General features: G+C 35.9%; 1 protein-coding gene and 1 non-coding gene across 7 annotated transcripts in view; one reads left to right on the top strand and one right to left on the bottom strand.

Annotated features, from left to right (window-relative positions):
- The window catches only part of AUH (AU RNA binding methylglutaconyl-CoA hydratase), a 180,208-nt gene that overhangs the window by 98,927 nt on the left and 53,452 nt on the right, over positions 1 to 27,829 (bottom strand). For 4 of the 6 annotated variants that reach the window (XR_009051233.1, XM_057720902.1, XM_057720904.1 and 1 more), the window contains one exon: positions 16,090 to 16,176. The exons of the other annotated variants lie outside the window; for them this stretch is intronic. Coding sequence is in view for 3 of the 4 variants with exons in the window: in XM_057720902.1 (XP_057576885.1) it covers positions 16,090 to 16,176 (87 nt within the window). In the remaining variant the exon portion in view is untranslated. The remainder of the gene's footprint in view (positions 1 to 16,089; positions 16,177 to 27,829) is intronic. 6 annotated transcript variants of the gene reach the window in all.
- LOC130847217 (small nucleolar RNA SNORA70) lies at positions 25,394 to 25,528 on the top strand. Its single transcript, XR_009052004.1, has one exon. It is a non-coding gene; the product is annotated as a small nucleolar RNA SNORA70 (small nucleolar RNA).

Here is a 27,829-nt window from a genome sequence, read left to right as displayed (position 1 = left end):
CTTTGAGAAAAGGTTATCCTGAGCTGATGTTCTGACATAAGAACAACTTTATGAAATAGAATGTAACTTCCAGCTTAACATAAAGAAGATAGAAAGAAAGATGTTGTATTGATAGTTACCAAAACATTAAAGAATATCCTCTTGTACAAAGCTAGCTAGGCTAGGACAGGAAAAGAGTTTGATTCCAATAACCTCCCTGCAGAAAGGTGGCAAAGATAAAAGTCTGATAGAAGAGTGCTTTCACTACATTGTAGTGGGTTTTTATTTTTTAATTATGAGTGACTTGTTTTGTGCTGAAGTGTGTCTCAATTCTAAAATTCAAAATCATGCCAATGAAAGTAAAGTAAGTGAGAAGCACTACTTGACGTGAGGTTTATCCTAAAAAATTTATGTAAGATTTTGCATACAAATTTTTTCTATTCTGTTGCACTAAAATATTTTCTATGTATTTGACCCAGAGAGACAATTTTTTCTAACAGAAAGCTATCTAAGAACGGGAGAGTTTTTTCAATCACATGAAGAAATGCTAATCAGAGAATCTGAAAACTTTCAAAATTAAATTATTTCCTTTGATAAACTTTACAGTATAACAAAATCTTAAGAAAAAAAGATGTTTGTTAAATAGATGAATTTTGTGATCCATCCTTTTAACATGATTACCTGTATTTCAATGCAAATTCAGCTCTGCATTTACATAGCTAAATTAAACCCTTTGCAATTTTATTTCATCAGAAAAAAAAGAAAAAGGAAGCCAGAAATGCCTGGCATTTTAAAGGATTACTGTGGAAGATCTTTTACAAAAATATCATCCACATCACACTAGATTCTACAATTTAAAATTCTAGTGAAAACCTATTTTAAATATTTCTTTAACATTAGATAGCAAATCCTTGAGGCCTCATCTTGAGACAACTGGGCCTGCCCCCTTGGAGTTTCCACTCCAGAGAATTCTAAAAATGTTTCCTAGCTCTTCATGAAATACCATCTAATTAGACAAAGGCTAGTCACAAGTAGGTAATTAAACACCTCTGCTCTAGAACAGCATATACTATACTGCTAATCTGCACAATGGATGTCCCAGTAATAAGGTACCCACATCATACAGCTGGAGAAGGGACAGTAAGTGCAGGAACAACAGCAGTTATTACATCACGATCACCTCATGTTTGTGCATCTGTGCTGACTTGCTGATGCCTAATATTTAAAAAGAGTCAGTTAACTGCTTTCAACCTACACATCCCACACCTAAAGGGGCAGTGGGGATTTGTAACAATGAGAATTTCTTTAGAATAAAACATCATCTCAAAAAGAGCCATAAGAGATTTTTCTGTTTGTTTTTTTTTCCCCCTTTGAAAAGAGCAAAAGACCTAAATTTTGTTCCAGGATTTTGGAGTTACTTTTTAAGAAGAGACTTTCTAAGAAGCTAGGAACAGTACAGTAAAGAATTTAGTGACTCAAAATACAGAACTTCTTTCTGATCTCTATTTTAATAAGATAGCTTTCAAATGCGTCTAGTACCTTTCAGTTCCTTATAGACGCTCTTTCATTAAAAACAAGCAGAACACAATAGTCACTATGGCCAAGAAGAAAGTATATTCACCCTTCAGACCACAAAGAAAGATACTCCAATTGTGAAAAATGACAATATAAGGAAGCAAAAGAGGAAAGTGGTATCAAACAGGTAGGATATATTCTGATTTGTACTATTACTGATACTGCTACAATGACCAATTTCAAGATACATATGGTTGTTGAAAACCAGCTCACAAAATTCCTGAAAATATAACAATCCTCAAGTCCATATGAACAGGCACCAGCACGTGTATATAAAACAGCCCCAAGAGCACAAGGCAGGATCCTCCTCCACCAGCATCCATTAACATCCACCAGACCAACCATTTCCTCCCATGGAAAAAACAGCCCCAGGAAGCCCCTCTCTAGGAGAACTAGAGGATAAGGACCAAGAAGAAAGCTGGAGGCCTATGTGCAAATCTGGTCCATAAACAAATTTTGTTTGACATTCAAAAGGTTTCCTCTCTCTCAAGAAAAATCTTAAAATTGGATATATTTTCTAAAAATCTAGATTTCTGGCTTCTCTTGAAAATAAATAAGAAAAAAGAATATAAGAAAAAATGCAGAAAATTATTCAAGAAATAGTATAAGAAATGTTTGCAGAACTCAAGATATAACGAAGCTACTAAAAACACTGATCTAATTTGGCAAATATAGAGAATATGTGTAGCATGTATATATAATGAAGCATAATAACAAACTCCCTTAAAATCACCAAAGAAACAGGTCAGAACTAATACCCTATCTGCCCAGGTGTTCTTCACCTATTCTGTCACTTGTCTTCTTAAAACTCAAAGGTAATCACTGAAGTCTGTGTTTATCATCCTCATATTTTTCCTGTGTGTGGATGTATATATATGTGATTTCATTGCATTTACACATCTCTAAACTATATACTACTCTTTTTCATGCTTTTAGCTTTACAAAAAATTATGTTGTTTTAATTCAACATTTTTCAAAGATTTATCTTTACTGTTACACATGTAAGTTATTCATTTATTTGCAAGGCTGTCCATGTCCATCTGTACATATATACTAAAACATCTATCCATTCTCCTGTCACTGAAACTTGGTTGTTTTCAGCTTTTTACTATGAACAATATTGCTAGCATAAACAATTTTTTGTTATATCCTGGTATAAGTAGCTTCCCCAGGACACATGTGCAAAGTGCCTACAGAATAGTGCTGTTTCAAACTCTAAGTAGCAATCCACTCATTAGAATGCCAAAATCAGGAAGTTTTAAAAATAAAATAGAATAGCATCAAAATGCACAAAGAAGGGTAACTATTTCATGAACCTCTGATACCCACCAACTCCTATATGTTTACTAGACCAAACTGTAAATATATTTGTTACTATCAGTTTGGTAAAAACAGTCTTAAAGTCACCCTTCTAGGTAAATACCCCATAGAAATGTGAACTATTGAGTCTTTTGGGATGTGGATGCTCTACATTGTAAGATAACACTGAACTGTTTCCCTAACCAGTTACACCAATTTATACTCCCATTGAAGTGTATAAAATTTCCTGGTGATCCACATCCTCGCTAACTTTGGCAATGTCAGGCATAAGGATTTTTGGCTAATCGGGTAAATATAAAATAGCATCCCACTGTGGTATTAATTTGCATTTCTATGACCACATATGAGGCTGATCATCTTTCCATATGTTTACTTCCGATCCCCCTTTCCTCTGTGTGAAATGTTTCTCTGTCTTATTGATTTCCCAGCTGCATGTATATATGCATGCGTTGGTCCATGTATGTGTGTATATATTCGCGAATCCTTTGGCAGCTGTTTCTAGTCTTGTCTCCCAGTCCGTGGCCTTTCTACTTTCCTCACATTTTTTTTTTTTAATTTATTTATTGGCTGTGTTGAGTCTTCGTTGCTGCGCGGGCTTTCTCTAGTTGCAGCAAGCAGGGTCTACTCTACGTGGGGGTGCCTGGGCTTCTTACTGCAGTGGCTTCTCTTATTGAGGAGCACGGGCTCTAGGCACAAGGGTAGTTACCGCACGCAGGCTCAGTAGTTGTGGCTCTTGGGCTTTAGAGCACAGGTTCTGTAGTTGTGGTGCATGGGCTTAGTTGTTCTGAGGCATGTGGGATTTTCCCAGGCCAGGGACTGAACCTGTGTCCCCTGCACTGGCAGACGGATTCTAAACCACTGCACCACCAGTCCCTTCACAGTGTCTTCTAACGAACAGATGTTCTTAGGCTTAATGTCATAGAACTTATCAACCTTTCCTTTTGTTTTGTATTTTGTGTTTAAGAAATTTTTCACTCCATCAGGATCATATAAGTTTGTTTTACCTCATAAATGTAGTCAAGTCTTTGCCGTCCCTCAGTGGTCTCAATGCCTTCTCTCTCCTTATCAGTTCCCCTACTTCCATGGGTCTGTTTTGGGTTCTATATTCTACTCCATTGGTCAATTTGTCTATCCTAAAGTCAATAATATACCATTTTAATTTCCATATCTTTAAAATAAGTCTTGAGTACTAGTAAGGCAAGAACCCTCATTTTCTTCTACTTTAATGTTCGGCTATTTGGGGGCCTCTTCATGCTCATAAGTTCCTCACAAAATTAATGCACTTTAAGTTAAATCTATACATTGAATCACTTGTGAGAATCATCTTTTAGATACTGAATCTTCCTATTCAAGAAGATAGTCTCTATTAAATTTTTTAAACATTTTACAATAAAGTTTCATAATTTTCCCATACAGCTTGCATGTGTTTCTAGATTCATTTGTGTTCCTACTGTCAATATTATCTTTTTCTGACTGATCTTTTGTCTGTTGCTGGTCAGAAAAAAGGCAATTGATTATTTTTTAATATGGATCTTATATTCAGCTAACTTGCAACACTCATTTCTAATAATTTGTTGATCCTTTTAGATTTTCAATGGAGACAATCACCACTTGAGAAAGACAGTGTTATATTTCTTCTTTATCAGTCATTATTTTATTTCTATTTCCTGCCTTTCCACACAAGCCAGGATTTTCAGAACAACGTTGAAGAGAGGTGGTGACTGCAGGCCTCCTGTCTTTTTCCTGATTTTAGGAGACCACTTTTACATTTTACTAAGAAATACCAGGCTAAGAAAGCTCCTTTCTATTCCTAGTTTGCCTTGAGCTTTACCTATGATAGATTTGACATCTCTCATTCTTTTTATCAATCTATTGAGAAAAACATATGACTTTAATGTGATATCTTTGTCTGGTTTTGATATCAGGATGATGCTGGCTTCATAGAATGAGTTCAGAAGCATTCCTTCCTTTGCAAATACTATGGAATAGTTCACAATTGGGACAGGTGTTAGCTCTTTTCTAAATGTTTGGTAGAATTCACCTGTGAAGCCGTCTAGTCCCGGACTACAGTCTGTCAGGACTTTTTATAATGGATTCAGTTTCATTACTGGTAACTAGTCAGTTGATATTTTCTGTTTCTTCCTAGTTCAATGCTGGTACATGTATAGGAATTTTTCCATCTGTTCCAGGTTGTCCATTTTATTGGTGAAAAATTGTTCATAGTAACCTCTTATGATCGTTTGTATTTCTATGGTGTCAGTTATAAATTCTCCTTTTTCATTTCTGATTTTATTGATTTGGCCCCTCTCTTTTTTTCTTGATGAGTCTGCCTAAAGGTTTATCAATTTTGTTTATCTTTTGATTTACACGTAAAGTGATTATTGATGGGTATGTATTTATTGCCATTTTAAAAACTGTGTTTGGGTTGTTTTTGTAGTTGTTTTTTGTTCTTCTTTTGCTCTCTTCCCTTGTGATTTGATGATTATCTTTAGTGCTATGCTTGGAATCCTTTCTTGTTTTGCGTGTGTATACGTATTATAAATTTTTGGTCTGTGGTTACCATGAGGTTTATATATACCAATATATATGTATTAAGTAATTATTTTATGCTGCTGACCTCTTAATTTCAAATGCATCTTAACAACCCTGCATGTTCACCCACCCCAATATTTACTGTTTCTGACATCATATTTTACAGCTTTTGTTTTGTGTATCCCTTTACCACTTAATGTGGATATAGATAATTTTACTACTTTCATCTGTTAACTTTCCTACCAGTTTTATATGAGGTTGATTTACTACCTTTACTATATATTTGCTTTTACCAATGATTTTTTTTCACAGTGTTCATATTTCTAGTTATGACCTTTCTTTTTCTTTTTTTTAAATTTGTTTTGAGGTGTGTTTATTACACTTTGGACAAGTAAGCGGAATGTCCAACTGACCAAGATTCGAGGAGTGATGGTCAGAGTTGGCTTTAGAGGAGGACAGCGAGTCACATATGGAAATTTAACAAGGATCTGAGGAGGCTCCATGGAGTGACAATGTTCATGGATCACTGAATATATGGGCCTGCTGGTCGGGTCTATTATAGAAAAGAAAATTAGCTTTCTTGTTACGTAAATTCCAAAACCAGCTAATGTGGTCTTCAGGGACCAGGGAATATTATTAGAATCCCAGAAAATTGTAAATCAGCAAGCCCTTTCCCTTACTAATCTACCAAAAAGGAAAAAAAAGAAAAAGAAAGCACTGCACAAAACCCTCTGCTCACATTTTCATTTTTCCCAGTGTCTTTTCAGGATAAGCCCTGACAGACAGTTGAACAACTGCCCTTTGGATAGTAGCTGCAGAGAGCTGAGCAAAGGGCCTGGGAGTTCTGAAATACAGATCAGATGACATTCTTATAACTTAATTATCTTGAATTCTCTAACATTCTTTTTATCTGTCAACATTATCATATTAAAATTTTATCATGCTTGAAATGTTTATTCCTGCAGTGAAAATCACTCCAGGTTCCAATCTTTCCCCTTCTCAAATATACTGCTATTTCTCTAGATGGTTGCTTTTATTTCATCATCCATCAGTCCATCATGATAAAAAAGTGGCCTTTACTTTTTCACTTAGAGAAATCCCTTTAACATTTCTTGTAAAGTTGGTTTGATAGTGCTAAAAGCTTTTCTTGTCTGCACAAGTTCTGACCTCTACATCAAATCTGAACAAAAGCCTTGTGGGTAAAGTATTTTAGATTGCAGGTTTTTCTCTTGCACCACTTTAAATATACCATGCCACTAACCTCTGGATCTGCAGGGTTTCTGCTGAAAAGTCAGTTGATAACCTTATGGGAGATCCCTTTTAGGTAACTTGTTACTTTTCCTTGCTACTTTTAACATTCTCTCTTTAGTTTCTGCCATTTTAATTATACAATGTATTGTATCATGGTGTGGTCCTTTGGGGTTGATCCCACTGAGGGCTCTCTGTGCTTCCTGGGTCTGGGGATGTCTGTTTCCTTTCACAGGTTAGGGAAGTTTGTCTTCAAATATGTTCTCTTCCCCTTTCTCTCTTCTCCTTCTGGGACCCCTATAATGCAAATGCTAGTATGCTTCATGTTGTCCTACAAACCTCTTACACTGTCCTCATTTATTTTTATCCTGTTCTCTTTTTCTGTTCAGCTTCACTGATTTCCACTACTCCATCTTCCAGCTAATTTGTTCCTCTGTATCCTTTAACCTACTGTTGATTCCTTCCAGTGTATTTTTTCTTTCAGTTATTGCATTCTTAAGCTCTGTTTAGTCATTTTCTATTTTGCAACTCTTTGTTAAAAATTTCTATCTTCTCACTCTGTTCATCCTTTCTTCTCCTGATTTCTTTGAACACCTTCATGATCATTACCTTGAACTCTTTATCAGGCAGGTTGCTTATCTCTACTTAGTTTAGTGCTTATGGGGTTTTACCTTGTTCCTTCATTTAGAACATATACCTCTGTGGTCTCCTTCTGACTAACCTGCTGTTTCTATTGCTATGTATCAATATTTGGTAGTTTGGTTACACTTCCCAACCTTGGAGAGCTGCTCTTTAGTAGGAGGTGGCTTATGTGTTCCAGCAGCACACTCCTATCTGGTCACCAGAGCTGTGTGCTCTAGGGGTGCCCCTTATGGGGGCTGCATGGGTCCTTCTGCTATAGCAAGCCGACTACTGTGAGTAGTCTGGCAGGCATGGCTGGCCCCCAGTTCAGTTGATGGCCAGGTCCTGCCTTATGCTGAGATGCCAGCTGCTGCTGAGTAGGGCTGGGTCACAAGGCAGCTGGCTGTGGATCCCCAGGGTGTCCTGAGGCTAGTGCTGGCTCACTGGTGGCCACAGCCAGGTTTCAGGGTGGGTGGTTGTAGGGCTGGGGTTCCTGAATTTAATGTTGACCTGCTGGTGGGCAGGGCCAGTTCTTGATGCAGCTGGCTGCAAGGAACAGGGTGTCCCAAAGCTGGTGTGGTCCTGTTGGTGAGTGGGGCTGGATCCTGGGGAGGCCTACTGAGGGGTCCAAGGTGTCTTGGACCTGGTGTTGGCTTGCTGGTGAGCAGAACCAGCACCAGCGCCTAGGGCAGGATAGGGGGTGGGGTGCACCAGGGCAGGTCCTGTGAACAAGTTGGTGAAGTTGGCCTGGGGCTAGTGCCGGCCCACTGGTGGACAAAACCAGGTCCCAGAGTCTCTAGCTCAGGGCCCTAGAGGTCCTGGAGTTGGTGTATCAACCTGCTGGTGGGCAGGGTTCGGGCCTAAGGTGACCTGGGGCTGGTGCCTGCCCACTGGTTGGTGATGTTGGTCTAGGGCTAGTGCTGGCCAACTGGTGGGTAGAGCCAAGTCCTGGGGTCTCTGGCTGCAGGGCCCTCAGGTGGGGGGACTACTGACGGCTTACTACTGTGCAGGGCTTGGTCCTGGACCCTCTGGTGGACAGAGCTAAGTCCTAGGGTGGCTGTGGACTCAGGGAGTCAAGACAGCTGGCATGCTGGTGGACGGGACTCTGTCCCAAGCCAGCTAGTTGCTTTGCCTGAGGTACCAGTACTGGTTGTGACAGGCTGGTGCGTGGGGTCAGGTCCTGGAACTAATAATAAGCTAAAGAGAGAATTCCAAAACGGTGCTTGCCAGCATCCTAATGGTAGAATGAGCCCCAGAAACGTCTGCCACCAGTGTTTATGTCCCCAGAGTGGGCTGCAGTTGCCTCCTGCCTCTCCAGAAGGCTCTCCAAGATCAGCAGTTATGCCTGAATCACACTCTTTTCAAATTGCTGCTTCTGCCTGAGGTCCTGGAGGATGCAAGATTTTGTGTGCACCCTTTAAGTGTGGACTCTCTATTCCCCCCAGCCCTCTGGCTCTCCCAAAAGCAAGCACTGCCGGCTTTCAAAGCCAAACATTTTGGGGGCTTGTCTTCCCAGTGCAGGACCTCTGTACACCAGAAACTAACACAACATTGTAAATATATATACATATTCTTTTTCATATTCTTTTCCATTATGGTTTATTACAGGATACTGAATATAGTTCCCTGTGCTATACAGTAGGGCCTTGTTGCTTATTTTATATACAGTAGTTGGTATCTGCTAATCCCAAACTCCTCATTTATAACTCCCACTCCCTTCCCTTTGGTAATCATAAGTTTCTTTTCTGTGTCTGTGAGTCTGTTTTGTAAGTCCATTTGTATCCTATTTTAGATTTCATATATAAGTGATATCATATGATAGTTGCCTTTCTCTTTCTGACTTACTTCACCTGCTATGATAATACCTAGGTCCATCCATGTTGCTGCAGACTGCATTACAAAATTTAATGAAGATTTTTAGGGTCCAGCACATGATACACTTCTATAAATGTTTCACATGTTCATGAGAAGTATATATATTCTCTAATTTGGAGTTAAGAGTATATTAAACCAAACTTGGTTCTTAGGTTATTCAAATCTTTATTTTTAAGTTTTGTCTTTTGACCTCACAATAAGTTGGGAGAGATGGGTTGAAATTATCCACAATTATGGAGGATTTGCCAATTTATCCTATATATACCCAATACAGCTCTATTTGTACATTTTAGATCTGTTTTCACGTGCATACAAGTTCAGAATGACATTTCCTAAAAAATTTAAACTTTTAGCATATGTAGTTACTCTCTCTCCTACTAATAATGCTGTCTATCTCAAAGCATATATCAACATACCTCTTTCCTTTGGTTAGTAATCTCCTGTTATAAAAAGAACTATACCAGATGTAGCTATTATTAACAATATACACAGCCTATTTACATTTTTTTAAACAGCCATGTCTTTCAACAGCAAGTTTAATTCACTGACATTAATGGTTATTATTTTACTTATTGCAACATCTTACTATTTAATCTGCCCTAAGGTTATGCTTCTTTTTACATTTTTTAAGGATCAGATGAATTTCTTTTGGTTTTTGTTTTGTTTCATTTTTATACTACTCCCTTCACCCTCCAACTCTTTTGCAAGTTTTATGCTCCATTTTCCATGAAGAATATCTTAAGACCCCATCAAAGGATACATAGACCTTTAAAATCTTTAAATCTCCGAAAAGCAAAAACCAATGAAAAGGACTGAGCCAAGCATGGAAGCAATTTATCCAAATTAGAACTGGACGTCAGTAGATTTTTTTAAATATATAAATAAAAAAGGTGACAGACGAGAATTAATTCTAAAAACTAGGAATAATAACTAAGATAGAAGACATATGAGATGGATGGATGCACAGATAACGGACGGATGGATGGGTGGGTAGGTGGGTGGATGGCAGTGACAGAGGAAGAGAGAGAGAGAAAGGGCAGGTAAGAGAGATAAAGGAAAGAAATTAGGCCATGTATCTGTTTCAGTACAACCTATGAGCTAATATGGTTTTTCTATTTTTAAATAGGTAGAAAAAAAATCTATTTAAAACACTATTTCATAACCTATAAAAATTACATGGAATTCAAATTTCACAGTGCATGAAATTTTATTACAACATTTGTTTACACATTGTGACTGCTTGAGCTCTATATGTCAAAGTTGAGCAGCTGGTACAAGACAAGGATGTCTCCTGTCACTAGTCCTTTTCAACATCATACTAGAAGTCCTTGCTAACGCAATTAGACAAGAAAAGGAAATAAAAAGTAATACAGATTGGAAAGGAAAACATTAAACTGGTCTTGTCTGCAAAAGATATGATCACGCATGATATGCAGAAACCTGAAAAAAATTTACAAAAAAATATTCCTGGAACAAATAAGCAATTATACCAAGGTTGTAGGACACAGGGTAAATATACAAAAGTCAATCATTCTTTAATACACCAACAACAAACAAGTGGAATTTGAAATTAAAAACACAATACCACTTACACTAACACCCCAAATAATGAAATACATCTAACAAAATATGTACAAGATTTATATGAGGAAATTAAATTAATGCTTGAAATCAAGGAAAAACTAAATGGAGAGAAGATATTCTATGTTCATGGATAGGAAAACTCAATATTCTCAACGCGTTGATTCTTCCCAGTTTAACCTATACAATGCAATTCTCAATCAAAAGCACAACAAGTTATTTTGTGGATATTCACAAATTGATTCTGAAACTTACATAGACAGGCAAAAGAGACAGAATAGCCAGCAAAATATTGAAAGAGAAGAACAAAGTTGGAGGACTGACACCACTCAATGTCAAGAGTCACTATAAAGCCACAGTAATGGAGACAGTGTGGTTACTGGCAAAAGAAGAGATAAATAGATCAAGGCACAGAACACAGAGCCCAGAAACAGATTCCATAAATACAGTAAACTAATCTTTGACAAAAGAATAAAGGTAATATAATGGAACATTGATAGTATTTTCAATAAATAGTCTGAAACAACTGGACATCCAGAGGCAAAACCATGAATCTAGACACAGACCTATACCCCACAACAATTAACTTAAAGTGGATCACAGATATAACTGTAAAGCACAAAACTATCAAACCCCTATAACACAACACAGGAGAACACCTAGAAACCTTGGGTATGACAATGACTCTTTAAATGCAACACCAAAGGCACAATCTATGAAAGAAATAATGGATAAGTCTGACCCTATTAAAATAGAAAACTTCTTCTGCAATGAGAAAGATAATGTCAAGAGAATGAGAAGAGAGGCCACAGACTGGGACTAAGTATTTGCAAAAGGCACATCTAATAAAGGAATGTTATCTAAAATAGACAAAGAACTCTTAAAACTCAACAGTAAGAAAACAATCTGATTAAAAACTGAGCCAAAGACCATAACAAACACCTCACCAAAGAAGATATACAGATGGTAGATAAGCCTATGAAAAGACACTCCACGTTATATGTCAACACGGAAATGCAAATTAAAACAACCAAGAGATACCACTACACACCTATTTTATTTTTATTTTTTTAAGCTCTTTATTGGAATATAATTGCTTTACACTCTTGTATCAGCTTATGAGGTACACCAAAGTGAATCAGTTGTATTTATACACATATCCCCACATCCCCTCCCTCCTGCAACTGCCCCCCCACCCTCCCCGTCCCGGCCCTCCAAGGCATCACCCATAATGGAGCTGATCTCCCTTTGTTATACAGCAACTTGCCACTAGCTATCTATTTTACAGTTGGTGGTATATATATGTCTATGCTACTCTCTCACTTCATCCCAGCTTCCCCTTCACCCCCCGCCCCCCCAACCCCAAGTCCCCTATTTTAGAATAGCCAAAATCTGGAACACTGACAACACCAAATGCTGGCGAGGATGTAGAGCAACAGAAACTCAAGTATTGCCTGTGGGAAGGCAAAATGGTACAGCTACTTTGGAAGACAGTTTGGCAAATTCCTATAAAACTAAACAGACTCTTACCACACGATCCAGCAATCATACTTCTTGGTAGTTACCCAAAGAAGCTGAAAACACATCTACTCAAAAATCTGCACACAGATGTGTACAGCAGCTTTATTCATAATCACCAACACAAGGGAACCTTCAGTAAGTAAATGGATAAACAAAACTGTGATACATCTATACAGTGGGATATTACTCAGCAATAAAAACAAATGAGCTATCAAGGCACAAAAAGACATGGAGAAAACTTTAATGCATGTTACTAAGTGAAAGAAGCCAGTCTTTAAAAGCTACAGATTATATGATTCCAACTATATGATATTCTGGAAATGCAAAAATATGGAGGCAGTAAAACATGGTTGCCAGAGAGGGCAGAAGGGACAGGCCAAGCACAAAGGATTTTTAGAGCAGTGAAAACACTGCATAATACTATAATGATGGGTACAGGTCATTTTATATTTGTTCAAACCCATGGGATGTGAAACACTAAGAGAGAACCCTAATGTAAACTATGGACTTGGGTAATATGATGTGTCAACGTACGTTCATCCGTTGTAACCAATGTGGCCACTCTGATGTGAGATGTTAATAATGGGGGAGGGGCTATGCATATTGTGGTGGTAGGAGATATATGAGAAATCTCCTTACCCACCCCTCAGTTTTGAGGTGAACCTAAAATTGCTCCTGAAAAATAAAGTCTTTAAAAAACAAAAAGTTGAATTGCCGCAACAGGGACCATAATAGCCCTGCAAAGCTAAAGTATCTGCTATCTGTCCCTTTAAGAAAAAGTCTGCTAGCCCCTGGTTTAATATACTAAACAAACAGATTTGATCAAGACAGTTTTTACCTGCCCTTCAAAATCTCATTAAGTCACCACAAAAGACATCTTAAAAATTTTATGTCCATTATAATGTTGTAGTGAAAACTTATCATTACCAAATACTGGGGAACTCATGGAAGAAGAAAAAATATACTAGATCAGGATCCAGAACAGAAATGCTACAGCTTCAACCACTGAAAAGAAAATGCCGCTACAAAAAAAGGAATAGTTCTTCATTTAAAAAGTCTCAGAAAAATTCCAATTTCAGATTCAACGAAATAGAAAGAGGCTGGGAAGAAACACTAAGGTAATGTTCACAACTGAACCAGTCTTTGCCATTCATCCTAGCATATATATAAAGTTATAGACAACTTTTACTTCCAAGATCAAGTTCTCTGGCCAACATGGAAACCAAACCCATGCTCTGCCTCCAAAGACATCTATCTGACCATGTGGTTGAAGCTGCAGAGAGAAGCAGAGGAGAGCCTCCAATAACACTGGCACAGGATAAACAAAAGGTAGGAAAGTGACAAAAACCATTCTAGAAATCAAAACACATATATTTCAAAACTTAGCTCTAAAAAAAAAAAAAATTAAACAACAATAACAAAACCACAAAGGCCCCAAAAGATGTCACATGGTCAAACACTACTAATCTTTCAAATAACAGATGACTTCCCTGTATAATACAGAAAAAGATGAAAAATTTTTCACTTCATTCTATTAAAGTTGTATAACCATGATACCAAACCAGAAAGGGTAACACAAAAAACAAAATTAGAAGATTCCATCTCATTTATGCTTATATCAAACTATATAAAATTAAATCCAGCAGCATGTATTAAAAACCACCTTAACCACTAACCACAATGACCAGGTAGTGTTTATTCTAGTAACACAAGGCCAGTGTAGCATCAGTAAGTCTATTAATGCAATTTAGTATAATAAAAGCTGAGACAAATCCTAATATACACATACCATCCTGACACATACCAAAGAGGCAGTTGACAAACTTTAACGCTTATTCTTGAATAGAAAGAGTAACAAACACCTAAACAAAGTTGAAATAGAAGAAAACTCCCTGAACTTGATAATTACTGGCAAAATATTAAAAGCATTCATCAAACTCAAATAAAGGTAAGGATGAACATGGTCACTTCAACAACTGAATATTGTACCAAGAGCCTTAGCCAATATGAGAATATACGAAAAATAAATTAAGATTAAAAGGTTGGAAAAAGAAGAGATAAAAATTGTTTTTTTTTTTTATATATACAACGAACTTTTTTGCTTTCTAGCAAATACAAGAAAATTAACTGAGAAAGAACAATAACTAACAGAAGTAATTAGTAAGTTGGCCTGATATAAAATAACTATTTAAAATTTACCAAATTTCCTACAGACCTACAACAATAACCAGACTCAACAGAAATATAGGGAAAAGATCCCATTCAGAGAAATAAATGCTATAAAATAGCTAGGGATACATCTGAGGGGAAAAAAGATACAAGTCAAAGCCATTGTGAAGAAAACTTTCTTGAAGAACATTAAAATGTGAGTGACAGCCATGCACATCATGGATGGAAAGATTCAGTATCATAAAAATGTCAATTCTTTATAAGCAAGATTTACAGAAATTCCAATTACAGTCTCATGAGAGTAATTTTCTTCTTCACTTTAAAATTAATAATTCTAAATTCATTTGGAAGAACTGATATGCGAGAATTAGCAAAGAAAATCTTCAAGGAAAAAGAAAAATAATAATAAAGGGAACTTAGTTCCCTCTAGATTATTTAAAGCTCCTAGAATTGAATTTAGGGTGAAACATTAAGAGACAACACTTGTAATATGTTTAACAACAGAAGATTAATGCAAAATTGGCTGCTAAGTAAATAGTTATCAAATACTGCTATAGAAAAGGGGATAAGGAATGTGAAAAGGCAACTTACAGAAGAGGAAAGGCAAGTCTAATTTGAAAAGATATAACATTATTCTAGCATCTGGGAAAGTGCAAATTAAAATGCTAAGATTTATTTTTTTCTTTAACTTTGGCAAACTTAAAAAATAACATTAAAAGCTGCAAGACTATATAAGGAAACAGGTACTGTCATGTAATTGAGGGACTATAAATTACTACCATCTTTTTACAACATAATCTGGTAGAATTTATTAAAATGTAAAATGAACACATGATACTTAGAACTACAATACCATGTTTAGGCATCTATCTTATAAATATACATACTAATGTTCTAAAAGACTTTGTACAAAGATAATCACTGCTTTATTATGGATAACAAAGAGAGCAAAATAACACAAAAACAAAAAACAAAAACAAAAAAAAATTCCTAAATGTTCATTAATGAAGAAATAATTTAAAATTCTGGCTAAGACTATGCTAGGGATTACTATGTAGTAATGTATTAAAAAGTATTAATAATAAAGTAAATTGATATGTACTGAAATATAAACATTACACAAAAATCTGTAATTCTAAGGAAATAGTATGATCCCATTTACGTAAAAAAAAAAAAAATTCCCAATCTATAAATATGTCTGTGTATGCAATTACTTAAGAAATATAAATACTTATGTCAAAGGCTTATGCCAAATTATTCTTTGTTTTCTAATAATTACCTCTACATGCCATCTCATCATAAACAGCAGGCATCTTTAATTCTAAAATATTTTTTCACAATTTTTCATATTAAATATATGCTGCTTTACAACCAGCTATAGGTCATAATTATCTAACTATATAAACGTTTTAGCCAAAGCTTATATATAAAGACAGTGTGCAGGGACTTCCCTGGTGGTGCAGTGGATAAGACTAAGAAGCAACTAAGAAGCACGCAAGCTGAAACTAAGGAGCCCGCCTGCCACAACTAAGACCTGGTGTAACCAAATAAATTTAAAAAATTAATATTTTTTAAAAAAATAAAAAAGTAAAGATAGTGAGCAACCTTTAAAATCTGACATTTAAAGTCACCTTTCGCATGCTAAACAGAGAATTTAATTATGCTTACCAATTTCATTAATCACTGCTCTTATTTTGGAGACAAAAGGACCAACTTCACTGGAATTCATTTTGACTCTTTCCTTAAGGTCAGCACCTGCAAAGTATATTATTTACAAATATAATCTAGTTATAAACAAAATTTTAAGGCAACAAACTGAACATCTACTTAAGATTCATATATAACTTGAAGAAAGACTGGATTTATCTATCAAAAGAATTATAATATCGAAGTTTTCCTTCCCAAAGACCAGCACCAGATGGAATAAAATATTTGTTTGTTCATACACCTACCATGTGCTTAAAGTAATGCTTCTGAAACTTTGTGATCTCAGGACCCTTTTATACATTTAGAGAAAGAGGCATTGTTAAGGTTATATATATCTATCAATAATTATTCTATTAGAAAACGAAACAAAATTTCTTAAATATGTATTTATTCTTTGAATAATACAAATAAACCCATTCATGTTGACATAAATGACTACAGATTGATGCTATTTTGTTCGTTCTTAAAAAGATGCTGGCAGTTTTATCCACCACTGCTTTGGCCCCATGTATGCAAATGCCAAAGCAGTGAAAAGGGCAAATCATACCTTCCTGCTATGAAAATCACTGTGACTTCATGGATGCCCGCCTTGGTGACTGGAGATCATATTTGAGAATCACTAGCATGAATATATATGCAAATGGACAATTTCATAATTATAAGTTTATACAGAATCATAATTTTGGAACAGATAAAAATAAACATAAGGAATTCCTTAAGGGACAGTTAACTCTGTGGCTCAACAAAGACATTCTTTTAATAAAATTAAACTCTGAAAAAAGGTAGATCGCCATTAAAATAAACAGACAAACAAAAAACAAAGTAAAATTACAGCATAGAAGGTATACACTCAGCTACATACTCTCTTATTAGCCCATTATAAATTGATCATGACTAGATGTAATATCAAGTAGCAGCTGATTCTGAGACCATATATTTCCTGTGGACGTGAGAACTGCACTTGATAAAACACATTTCCTGCAACCCACTAGTTCTTATAGGTATATATATCCTAGAAAATCTCTTAAATATATGCCCAAGGACATACATACAACATTCAGTGCAACATATACAAAAATGGCAAAAAAAAAAACCTGGAAATAACCTAAATACCCACCAAAAAGATTAATCATAAAACTGGGACACACTAACAATGAAAGATCAGAAAGAGAAATTAAGGAAACAATCCCATTCACCATTGCAACAAAAAGAATAAAATACCTAGGAATAAACCTAACTAAGGAGGGGAAAGACCTGTACTAAGAAAACTGTAAGACACTAATGAAAGAAATCAAAGATGACACAAACAGATGGAATGGTATACCATGTTCTTGGATTGGAAGAATCAACACTGTGAAAATGACTATACTACCCAAAGCAATCTACAGATTCAATGCAATCCCTATCAAATTACCAATGGCATTTTTTACAGAACTAGAACAAGAAATCCTAAAATCTGTATGGAGACACAAAAGACCCCAAGTAGCCAAAGCAATCTTGAGGGGAAAAAATGGAGCTGGAGGAATCAGACTCCCTGACTTCAGACTATACTACAAAGCTACAGTAATCAAGACAATATGGCACTGGCACAAAACAGAAATAGAGATCAATGGAACAGGATAGAAAACCCAGAGATAAACTATGATCAACTAATCTATGACAAAGGAGGCAAGGGTATACAATGGAGAAAAGGAAGCCTCTTCAATAAGTGGTGCTGGGAAAACTGGACAGCTACATGTAAAAGAATGAAATTAGAACACTCCCTAACACCATACACAAAAATAAACTCAAAATGGATTAAAGACCTAAATGTAAGGCCAGACACTATAAAACTCCTAGAGGAAAACACAGGAAGAACACTCTTTGACATAAATTACAGCAAGATCTTTTTTGACCCACCTCCTAGAGTAATGGAAATAAAAACAAAAATAAATAAGTGGGACCTAATGAAACTTCAAAGCTTCTGCACAGCAAAGGAAATTATAAGCAAGACAAAAAGACAACCCTCAGAATGGTAGAAAATATTTGCAAATAAATCAACAGACAAAGGATTAATCTCCAAAACATATAAACAATTCATGCAGCTCAATATCAAAAAAACAAACGCAGAAGCCCTAAATAGTCAGTTCTCCAAAGAAGACATACAGATGGCCAAGAGGCACATGAAAAGCTGCTCAACATCATTAATTATTAGAGAAATGCAAATCAAAACTACAATGAGGTATCACCTCACACCAGTTAGAATGGGCATCATGAGAAAATCTACAAACAGTAAATGCTGGAGAGGGTGTGGAGAAAAGGGAACACTCTTGCACTGTTGGTGGGAATGTAAATTGATACAGCCACTATGGAGAACAGTATGGAGGTTCCTTGAAAAACTAAAAATAGAGTTACCATATGACCCACCCATCCCACTGTTGGGCATATACCCAGAGAACACCATCATTCAAAAAGACACATGCATTCCAATGTTCACTGCAGCACTATTTACAATAGCCAGGACATGGAAGCAATCTAAATGTCCATCAACAGATGAATGGATAAAAAAGATGTGGTATGTATATACAATGGAATATTACACAGCTGTAAAAAGGAATGAAACTGGGACATTTGTAGAGACATGGATGGACCTAGAGACTGTCATACAGAGTGAAGTGAGTCAGAAAGAGAAAAACAAATATCGTATATTAACACATATATGCAGACTACAGAAAAATGGTCCAAATCAACCAGTTTGCAAGGCAGAAATAGAGACACAGATGTAGAGAACAAACATATGGACACTAAGTGGGGAGGGTTGGGGGGGAATGAATTGGGAGATTGGGATACCAAATTGTACACTCTAAATACATGCAGTTTATTGTATGTTAAGTGCATGTCAATAAAAGTTCTTAAAAAAAAAGAAAAAAAAAACTACAGCAAGGAATCACCTCACTGGTTAGAATGGGCATCATCAGAAAATCTACAAACAGTAAATGCTGGAGAGGGTGTGGAGAAAAGGGAAAGCTCTTGCACAGCTGGTGGAAATGTAAATTGATACAGCCACTATGGAAAACAGTATGGAGGTTCCTTGAAAAACTAAAAATAGAAGTACCATATGACCCAGCAATCCCACTACTGGGCATATACCCAAAGAGCACCATAATTCAAAAAGACACATGAACTCCAATGTTCATTGCAGCACTATCTACAATAGCCAGGACATGGAAGCAACCTAAATGTCCATCAACAGATGAATGGATAAAGAAGATGTGATACATATATACAAGGGAATATTACTCAGCTGTAAAAAGGAAGGAAATTGGGACATTTGTAGAGACATGGATGGACCCAGAGACTGTCATATGGAGTGAAGTGAGTCAGAGAAAAACAAATATCGTATATTAACACATATATGTGGAGTATAGAAAAATGGTCCAAATCAACCAGTTTGCAAGGCAGAAATAGAGGCACAGATATAGAGAACAAACATATGGACACTAAGTGGGGAAAGCAGGGGGTTGGGATGGGCTGAATTGGGAGATTGGGATTGCCATACATACATTACTAATAAAAAAAAAAAATCAAATTGTAAGCTTTAAATATATGCAGTTTATTGTATGCCAATTGTATCTCAATAGAAGCTCTTAAAGAAAAAAACTGGGACATATATATACTACAAAATGCTACACGTGCAGCATGAAAATGAAGGAATTAGAGTATAAATATGGATAAATCTAACAATGTTGAAGGATTTATAATTATATAAATAAATATTATATATTTATCATTATATATAATTAAGGATAATAACCATTTAAATAACTTTTTAAAAGAAGAATGCTATGTAGGGATATAAAACATGCATGAATTTGAAATGCATGGAAATGATGCATTTCAATTTCAATCGGTGGTGACCTCTCTGGGGTGCGAGGGGGCGGTGATTGGCAATGGACCCAGAGAACTTCAATCTTATTTGTAATATTGTGTTGCTTAAGTTAACTGGTGGGTAATCAATACAGCAATCGTGATTTTTGAATGTCTGATATATGTCTTCATAATTTTTTCCATGAAGAATTAAAATTTAGCATGGAAGAAAAATGTTAGTAGTGACAAAAAAATTCTAAACTAGCAGGATGTATTTGTTAAAGAAATAATGGTTCAACTCACTGTCATTTAACATTAAGAATATAATTTTAAATTGAGACTAAAAATGTTGCCTAGTGCATGTTAGCTAATACATATTAGCTAATAAAAGTAGCTAAAAGTAGTGCGATGTGGTGAAAGGGAATAGATGAAAGAGGAGCCAAAGCAATGAGGAAGTGAAAGCTGATGGGACAGATAGGGCCTCTGGATGAGGTGGTCCTGACGGAGCCTGCTATAACTGCATCATGGGACCCATCATGTCCTCCGGTGTCAGGGCACCATTAGGGTACCGTCTAACACACTAACTAGAGCTCAGATCGGGGGCTTTTACCAACATTCTGACCCTGTGACCACACAGCACGCTTTGAAAACCACACTCAGGTTAAAGAGATTAGGCCGCTGGAAGCCATGTCAGGAGCTAAAGGGAATCAAGGTTTGCTTTTAACACACATAGCCCATTAACTGCACACCAGCCCCAGAAGAGAAGTGTAGAAGATGTGTCTGGTTATGGAATGCAGCTTTACCCACACAATGGTGTAGACAGAAAATGAACATCTTTAAACTGGGGAAAGAAAATAACTGCCAAACTAATCAAACCTATCTTCCAAAATGATGGTGAAATAAAGACATTTTACACACCCACTCACAGACACACACACCCACACACACACAATTTGACACCAGCAGACCCGCACTAAAAGAAACACTACAGGGAATTCTTCGGGTAGATTATGAGTAAAGTTTTAAATCTTATTTTATACTGCTTACAAGAGATATATCTTAAAATATAAGGGTGGGCTTCCCCAGTGGCGCAGTGGTTAAGAATCCGCCTGCCAACCCAGGGGACACAGGTTCGAGCCCTGGGATAGGACGATCCCATGTGCTGCAGAGCAACTAAGCCTTTGCGCCATAATTACTGAGCCTGCGCTCTAGAGCCCGCGAGCCACAACTACTGAGCCCACGTGCTGCAACTACTCAAGCTCATGTGCCTAGAGCCCGTGCTCCACAAGAGAAGTCAGCGCAATGAAAAACCCAAGCACCACAATGAAGAGTAGCCCCCGCTCTCTGCAACTAGAGAAAGCCCATACGCAGCAACAAAGACTGAACACAATGAAAAATAAATAATAAAATCTTTAAAAAGAAAAAAGTATATATATATAAGGGCACAGACTGGCTAAAGTAAAAGGATAAAAAACATGCAAACACTAAGCAACAAAAAAGTTGTAATCTTCACATCTGACAACAGAGAAGTAAGGCAAGAAACAATGCTCAAGCTAGGGGGTTATTTTACAATAATAAATATGAAATGAATGAAAAACTGCCACATCTACAACCAGTGGATTTTAACAGACCTTTCACAGTAACAGATAAAGCAAGCAGTCATGTCCTTATCAAATATTCCTATCAAAAAATAAAAAATAGGAAAAAAATAATCCCAAAGTAGAAACCGGAGCAAAATTTTTTAAAATAGAAAACAAACGTGCGAGAGAAAAATCAAAATAGTTGGTTCTTTGAAAGAAAAACTAAAATAAATGACAGACCTTTCAGCAAAATTCATCACAGATAATCAGAGAAGGCACAAGTCCGAATCAAGAATGAAAAGGAGGGTAATACTGAGGATTTTACAGACAATAAGACAATATTATTAACAACTTTGGCTCAATGAACTTGAAAAACGACACGAAGTGAAAAAATTCCTAGGAAAACACAACTTGTTAAAACTGACAAAGAAATAGAAAATCTGAAAACACATGCATATTAAAGAAATTGAATACATAATTAAAAACCTTCCTACAAAGAAAACTGCATGCCCATGTGGCTCCAACAGTGAATTCTTTCAAACATATAAGGAAAAATATTTACCATCAATCTTAAAATGCTTAGTTGGAGAACAGCAAAACAAAAACTTGAAAAGAACATTGTAAGAAAAAAACATGACAGGCCAATTTTTCTCATAAACAAAGTCTCAAAAAATCCTAAACAAAATATCAGTATATCATACCCAGTAGTAACAAATAAAATATATCAAGACCAATTTCCACTCAGTCCAAGATTTAAGACTGGTTTAATATTAAATTTTTTAATTTATGAAATTAAGAAAGGTGAAAATCATACAAATTTTCAGTAGGTGCAGAAAAGTAACTGATAAAATTTAACACTCATTCTTTAATATACTCACTGAGGTATAATTTACATCAAATAAAATTCAGTCATTTAAAATACACAATTCAATATTTTTTTAGTAAATTTACAGATTTATACAACCATCACCACAACCCACTTTCAGAACACTTTCATTATCACAAAAAACATTCCTCACACCCATATGCAGTCACTCCTAGTTCTCACCTCTAGCCCTAAAGTAATCTATTGATATTTTCCCATAACTCTGCCTTTTCTGGACATTTCATATAAATAAACTCATACAATATATGGTCTTCCGTTTCTTTCTTTCATATAGTGCAGTGTTTTTCAGGTTCATCCATGATATAAAGATGAATCAGTACTTTTTATCTTCTTATTACCAAACAGTATTTCATTGTAGGGACAGACATTTTGTTTATCCATTCATCCATTGAGAGACATTAGGTTGTTTCTACTTTTTGGCTATTACGAAAAATACTACCATGAACATCTCCATACAAGTCTTTGAGTAGACGTTTCTTGGATAGAGTGGAACTGCTGGGCTACATTGTAAATTTCTATGTAACTTAAAAAAGGAAAGAAAAAAAAAACAAAAAACCTGCCACTGTTTTCCACAGTAAGCTGCACCCCTTTACATCCCTATCAACAATGCCTAAGGGTCTCTGCTGTCCTACAAGGTCACCAACACTAGTATGCCTTTTTATGACAGCCATTTTTATGGATGTGAAGTGGAATTTATTATGGTTTTAAATTTGCATTTCCCTAATGACTAATGAGGTTAGCCTCTTTTCAAGGTGCTTATTAGCCATTTATACAGTTTCTTGAGTGAAGTAGCTATTCAAATCTTTTGCTCATTTTTCTGATGGATAATTTATTTTAATCTTACTGGGTTAGAAGAGTTATATCTTGGATACAAGTTCTTTTTCAGAAACATGATTCACAATATTTTCTCCCTAGCTGAGGCTTATCTTTTGATGATTCTTGATGGTTTTTCAAAGTTTAATTTTAATGAAGTCCAATTTATCAATTTTTCTCTTTTTCACTTGTGCTTTTGGTGTCCTCTCTAATCAACACTCATTATTCATTAAAAATTCATAGTAAACTAAGAATAAAAGAATCTTTTTGATTTTATAAAGAGTAATTACAAAATACCTATAGCTAATAATGGTCAATTACTTCCTCCCACAGATCAAGAATGAGACAAGGTATTCTTTATCAATTCTACAAACGGGAACAAATGTACCAGTCTGTGTAACAAAAAATTTTTTTAATTACAAGAATCTGAAGGAAAAAATAAAACCATCATTTTTAGCAGATGACTTAATTATACATGAAGAATAGCCAAAAGAATTTACAAATCATAAAAATAAATGAATTTAGTAAGGTTGCTGGATACAAGTTCAATATGCAAAAATCAACTGTCTTTCTACATACTAGCAAAAGAAATTTGTGAAATTTTAAAAAGATACCATTTACATTAACATTCAAAAATCGAAGAGCCAAGGAATAAACCTAATAAAAGATGTATAAAATCTTGACACAAAAACCTACAAAATCTAAATTAAACTAGTCCTAAATAAATGGAGGAACATACCATTTTCATGTGTTAGAAGACTCCATACTAAAAGATGTAAATTCTCTCCATATTAATAAACTCAATGCGGTTCCAACCAAAATCTCAATGCTTTTTAGAAACTGACAAAGTGGATATGCAAAACCCAATAACAGTCAAGATGATCTTGAAGAAAATGTGACACTGGCTCAAAGATAGAGAAATAGACCAATGGAACAGAACACTAAGTCCGAAAAAGACCTGCTTCATTTATGACAAACATGGCACTGCTGGAACGTTCCAATAAATGGGACTGGGACCACTGAAGGTTCACATGGGAAAAAACAATTCTTGGCCCTTCATATCATATACACAAATAAATCGATTAACGGTGCATTACAGCCTAAATTTGAAAGGTAAAACAAATTACTTCTAAATTAAAAATATCCAAAGATAATCTCAAGACTTTGGTATAGACACAGACTTTTAAAAGCTTTATCCAACACTGCTAAAAGGAAAACACTGGAGTTGATTAAAATTAAAAACTTCTGTTCATCAAAGGACATCATTAAGTGAGTGAATATGCAAAACTAAAAGAGTGGGAAGAGGTATCTTACACACATGTGTCCTGTGCACATAAAGAACTATAACTCAGGAAGAAAAATATAAATAACCCAACTATAAAATACAGGCAAAAGATTCAAACAGATAATTCACAAAAGAGAATATCACACTGGCTAAATAAAGAGATGAAAAGGAACACATGACTAATCATCAAGGAAACAGCAATTACAGAGAGTTTTATAAGCAATACAGTGCTACAGTGCTAAAGCGCTGGTGAAGGTATAGAGCAATGGGAGCTCTGATTTAATGCTGCTGGGAGTAAAACTGGTAAAAATCACTCTGGAAAGCAATTCCACCCCAAGTGTACATACCCAACAGAAACGCATGATATGTACACTAAAAGACATGTATAAGCATATTCACAGAAGCATTATTTAGAACAGCTGAAACCAGCAACACCCTAAACATTCATCAACAGCAAAGTGAATAAACTGTGAAATAATACCACAAACATGAATATACTATTCCTAGATGAACACTACATACTGAATCCCACAAACATGTTGAGAAGAAATCAATCTTAAAAGATACACGCTGGATAATTTCAATTACATAAGGTTTGAAAACAGGCAAAGTTAGTATTTGGTAATAAAAATCAGAAAAACCCCCACTGCCTTTTGGGTGGGAGATGGTTAATGACAGGAAGCGGCATAAGGGATGAATCATGGTGGCTGGTAATGGTAGTGTTCACTTCTTAATTTGGGTGGTGACTGCACAAGTGAGTTCACTTTGTAGGAATGTATTACTTACAGTTTGTGCAATTTTCCCTATGTACACTATAATTCAATTTAAAAGTTTATATAAAAAAAAAATTCCCTTCTGCAGCCAATCAGGCCCCCTGTGCTCTTTTCTCTGTGGAGGCCTGGTGTGCAATGGCTGCAAAAAGCAGCCTCCTCGGTAGTGCATGCAGCCTACTGCTTGTACGGGTTGCCCTAAAGGACCTTGAAGACAGCCCTTACCAGTGGACATTCATGTCTGACATCATGCTGTCCCCACTCTAGGCTCCACACAGGGATTCCGGGTACCTATGGAAAGCCCTAGCGCACAGTAGCCAGGGTCCACATCGGCCAAGTCATTATGTCCACCTGCACCAAGCTGCAAACAAGGAGGAGGTAATTAAGACACCACACAGGGCCCAGGCCCCAGAAGATCCACATCTCCAAGAAGTGGATGAATCTGAAGACACTGTGGCAGAAAAGTGGATCATCCTGGATGGTTAGGAGTCAAACACATCCCTAATTGTGGCCTCCTGGACAAATGGCAGACCCTGCACTCAGGAAAGCCTTGGTGCTTTCCCCTCCTTACCCACGCCCACCAAAAAATCCTACTTTCTTGCCCAAAAAAACAAATGGAAAAAAAAAAAATTCTGACTCCATACACATTACCTACTCCAGCCACCACCAATTTCTCTTCTCCTTTTTTTAAAGCCAAACTCCTCAAAAGGGCTGCTCTGTCTCCTACCCTCTCCTCTTACACTAAGTCTCTAAGCAAGGGGGACAAAAAGATAGTAAAAAATAAACAGAATAAATAACCTACATAAGAAGTGATATTTGGGAGTAAAAATAACAGGAAAGTGTGAACCTAAAGGGCACAGGGAAGTAAAGATGTGAACCACGTTACAATATTAAATAGTATGATCACACCGGTCTTACTGAGAAGGCATAATAAAATTCAATAAGATCTCTGTAGTCTACATGTTCCTGATAATTTAATATTCGGTTCTGTTACACATTTTTAATTACTTGTATTGCTTTTGCAGTATCTACTCTACTGCAAACTCTTTTAAACTAAATACATAGTAATTAGAAATGTAATACCCCAAGTAGGCAATGCATGGAGTTAATATATTATTTAACAATTCTGAGAAAATATATTTCATTTAAACATTGCCCACAAAAATGGTCCTCTCCTAACATCTTTGGGCTTTTTTTTTATATAAATTCCTCCTTTTGAATATGCTTTAGGATTATTATGTAGTAAATTTCTACTTATTTATATTTGTTGTGGACTAGTCCAGTGAGACTTTAGAAAAGTTATGGGAAACAACGATAATATTCTTTGTTGCACATTGCAGGATACCTAGCTTCCTTGGCCCCCAATAACCAAATATCAGTAAAGCCCCTCAATCACTGTGACAAGCACAAATGTCCCCCCCAAATGCCAATATGTTCCCCAATGAGTGTTACCATCCTCCTTGAGCTCTAATGGTCTGTCAGTGGTCTTCAACTTATTTTGTTCCCATTACAGCTGAAAAGAATTCTGAAAAACGATGCACTCCCTTGAACATTTTTATATTGATATCTAAAATTTTTCGTAATTTAAAAAGTTGCAAGGATTGCACTGCACTCTAAACACTGGCAGCTTAAAATACAACTGATACATATCACCGTCGATGCATCCAGTGGAATCTACATGCCACAGTGACTTGATTAAAAATCATTCAAGTCTAAAACAACAAACAAATCCTTGCCGAACAAGAAGAAATACCACATCATTTATTTTCTTTATGAACAACTTTATGAAGTGTTCTATTTCTACAATATTTTCCTGTGATTTTTTCTGATGCAATCAGCTTTTATGCTTTAAAATTTTCTTTTGATCACGCTGTCACCTTTCTTTGCAACAAAATGTATATATTGTATAAATTGAAAAAATTTTTATTAGATTCCCGATAACCATTAAATTCCCCAGTCCAGTTTTCCTCTGCACTGACTTTTCATCACATGTATTACTAGCACACAACTGACTGAAGCGTTAACTATATTACAAATCTGATAACAATCACATATTAAAAGTAAACTTTTGGGGGGAACCTATCTCAATGAGATAGATAAGACTATCTCCCCTCCTATTATTTCATATATCTGTGCATGAAAATCATTTATCGCTAGACTACTTCAGCAATGTCACCCAATTCTTTCAACTCCTTTACAGCCAGCTCTTGAAAAATCACACAGTAATCAAGAAGCACTTAACAATTCCGTAAAAACTCTACTGTCTTTAAATTATGCTGAAAGCAGTGAATGGGAAACTGCCAGAATAATAGGATCCTACTTGAAATTTTCAACATTAGTGTTTTAAAATACCCCTTTTGTGGCAATTCAGAGCTTTCTTCCTCCCTGGAGCAAGGAAGCAAAAAAAAACCAAAACCAGGGCGGACTACTGTAAAGTGCAAGAAGGGCAACTATGAAAGAGAAGATGGTAAAGAGTAACTTAACCTACAGATCAGCCTGAAAAGTTTTATGAAAAAGTACA

This window comes from Hippopotamus amphibius, chromosome 2 (assembly GCF_030028045.1).
Source record: "Hippopotamus amphibius kiboko isolate mHipAmp2 chromosome 2, mHipAmp2.hap2, whole genome shotgun sequence".
NCBI lineage: Eukaryota > Metazoa > Chordata > Mammalia > Artiodactyla > Hippopotamidae > Hippopotamus > Hippopotamus amphibius.
This window is presented reverse-complemented; position numbering and strand designations above follow the sequence as displayed.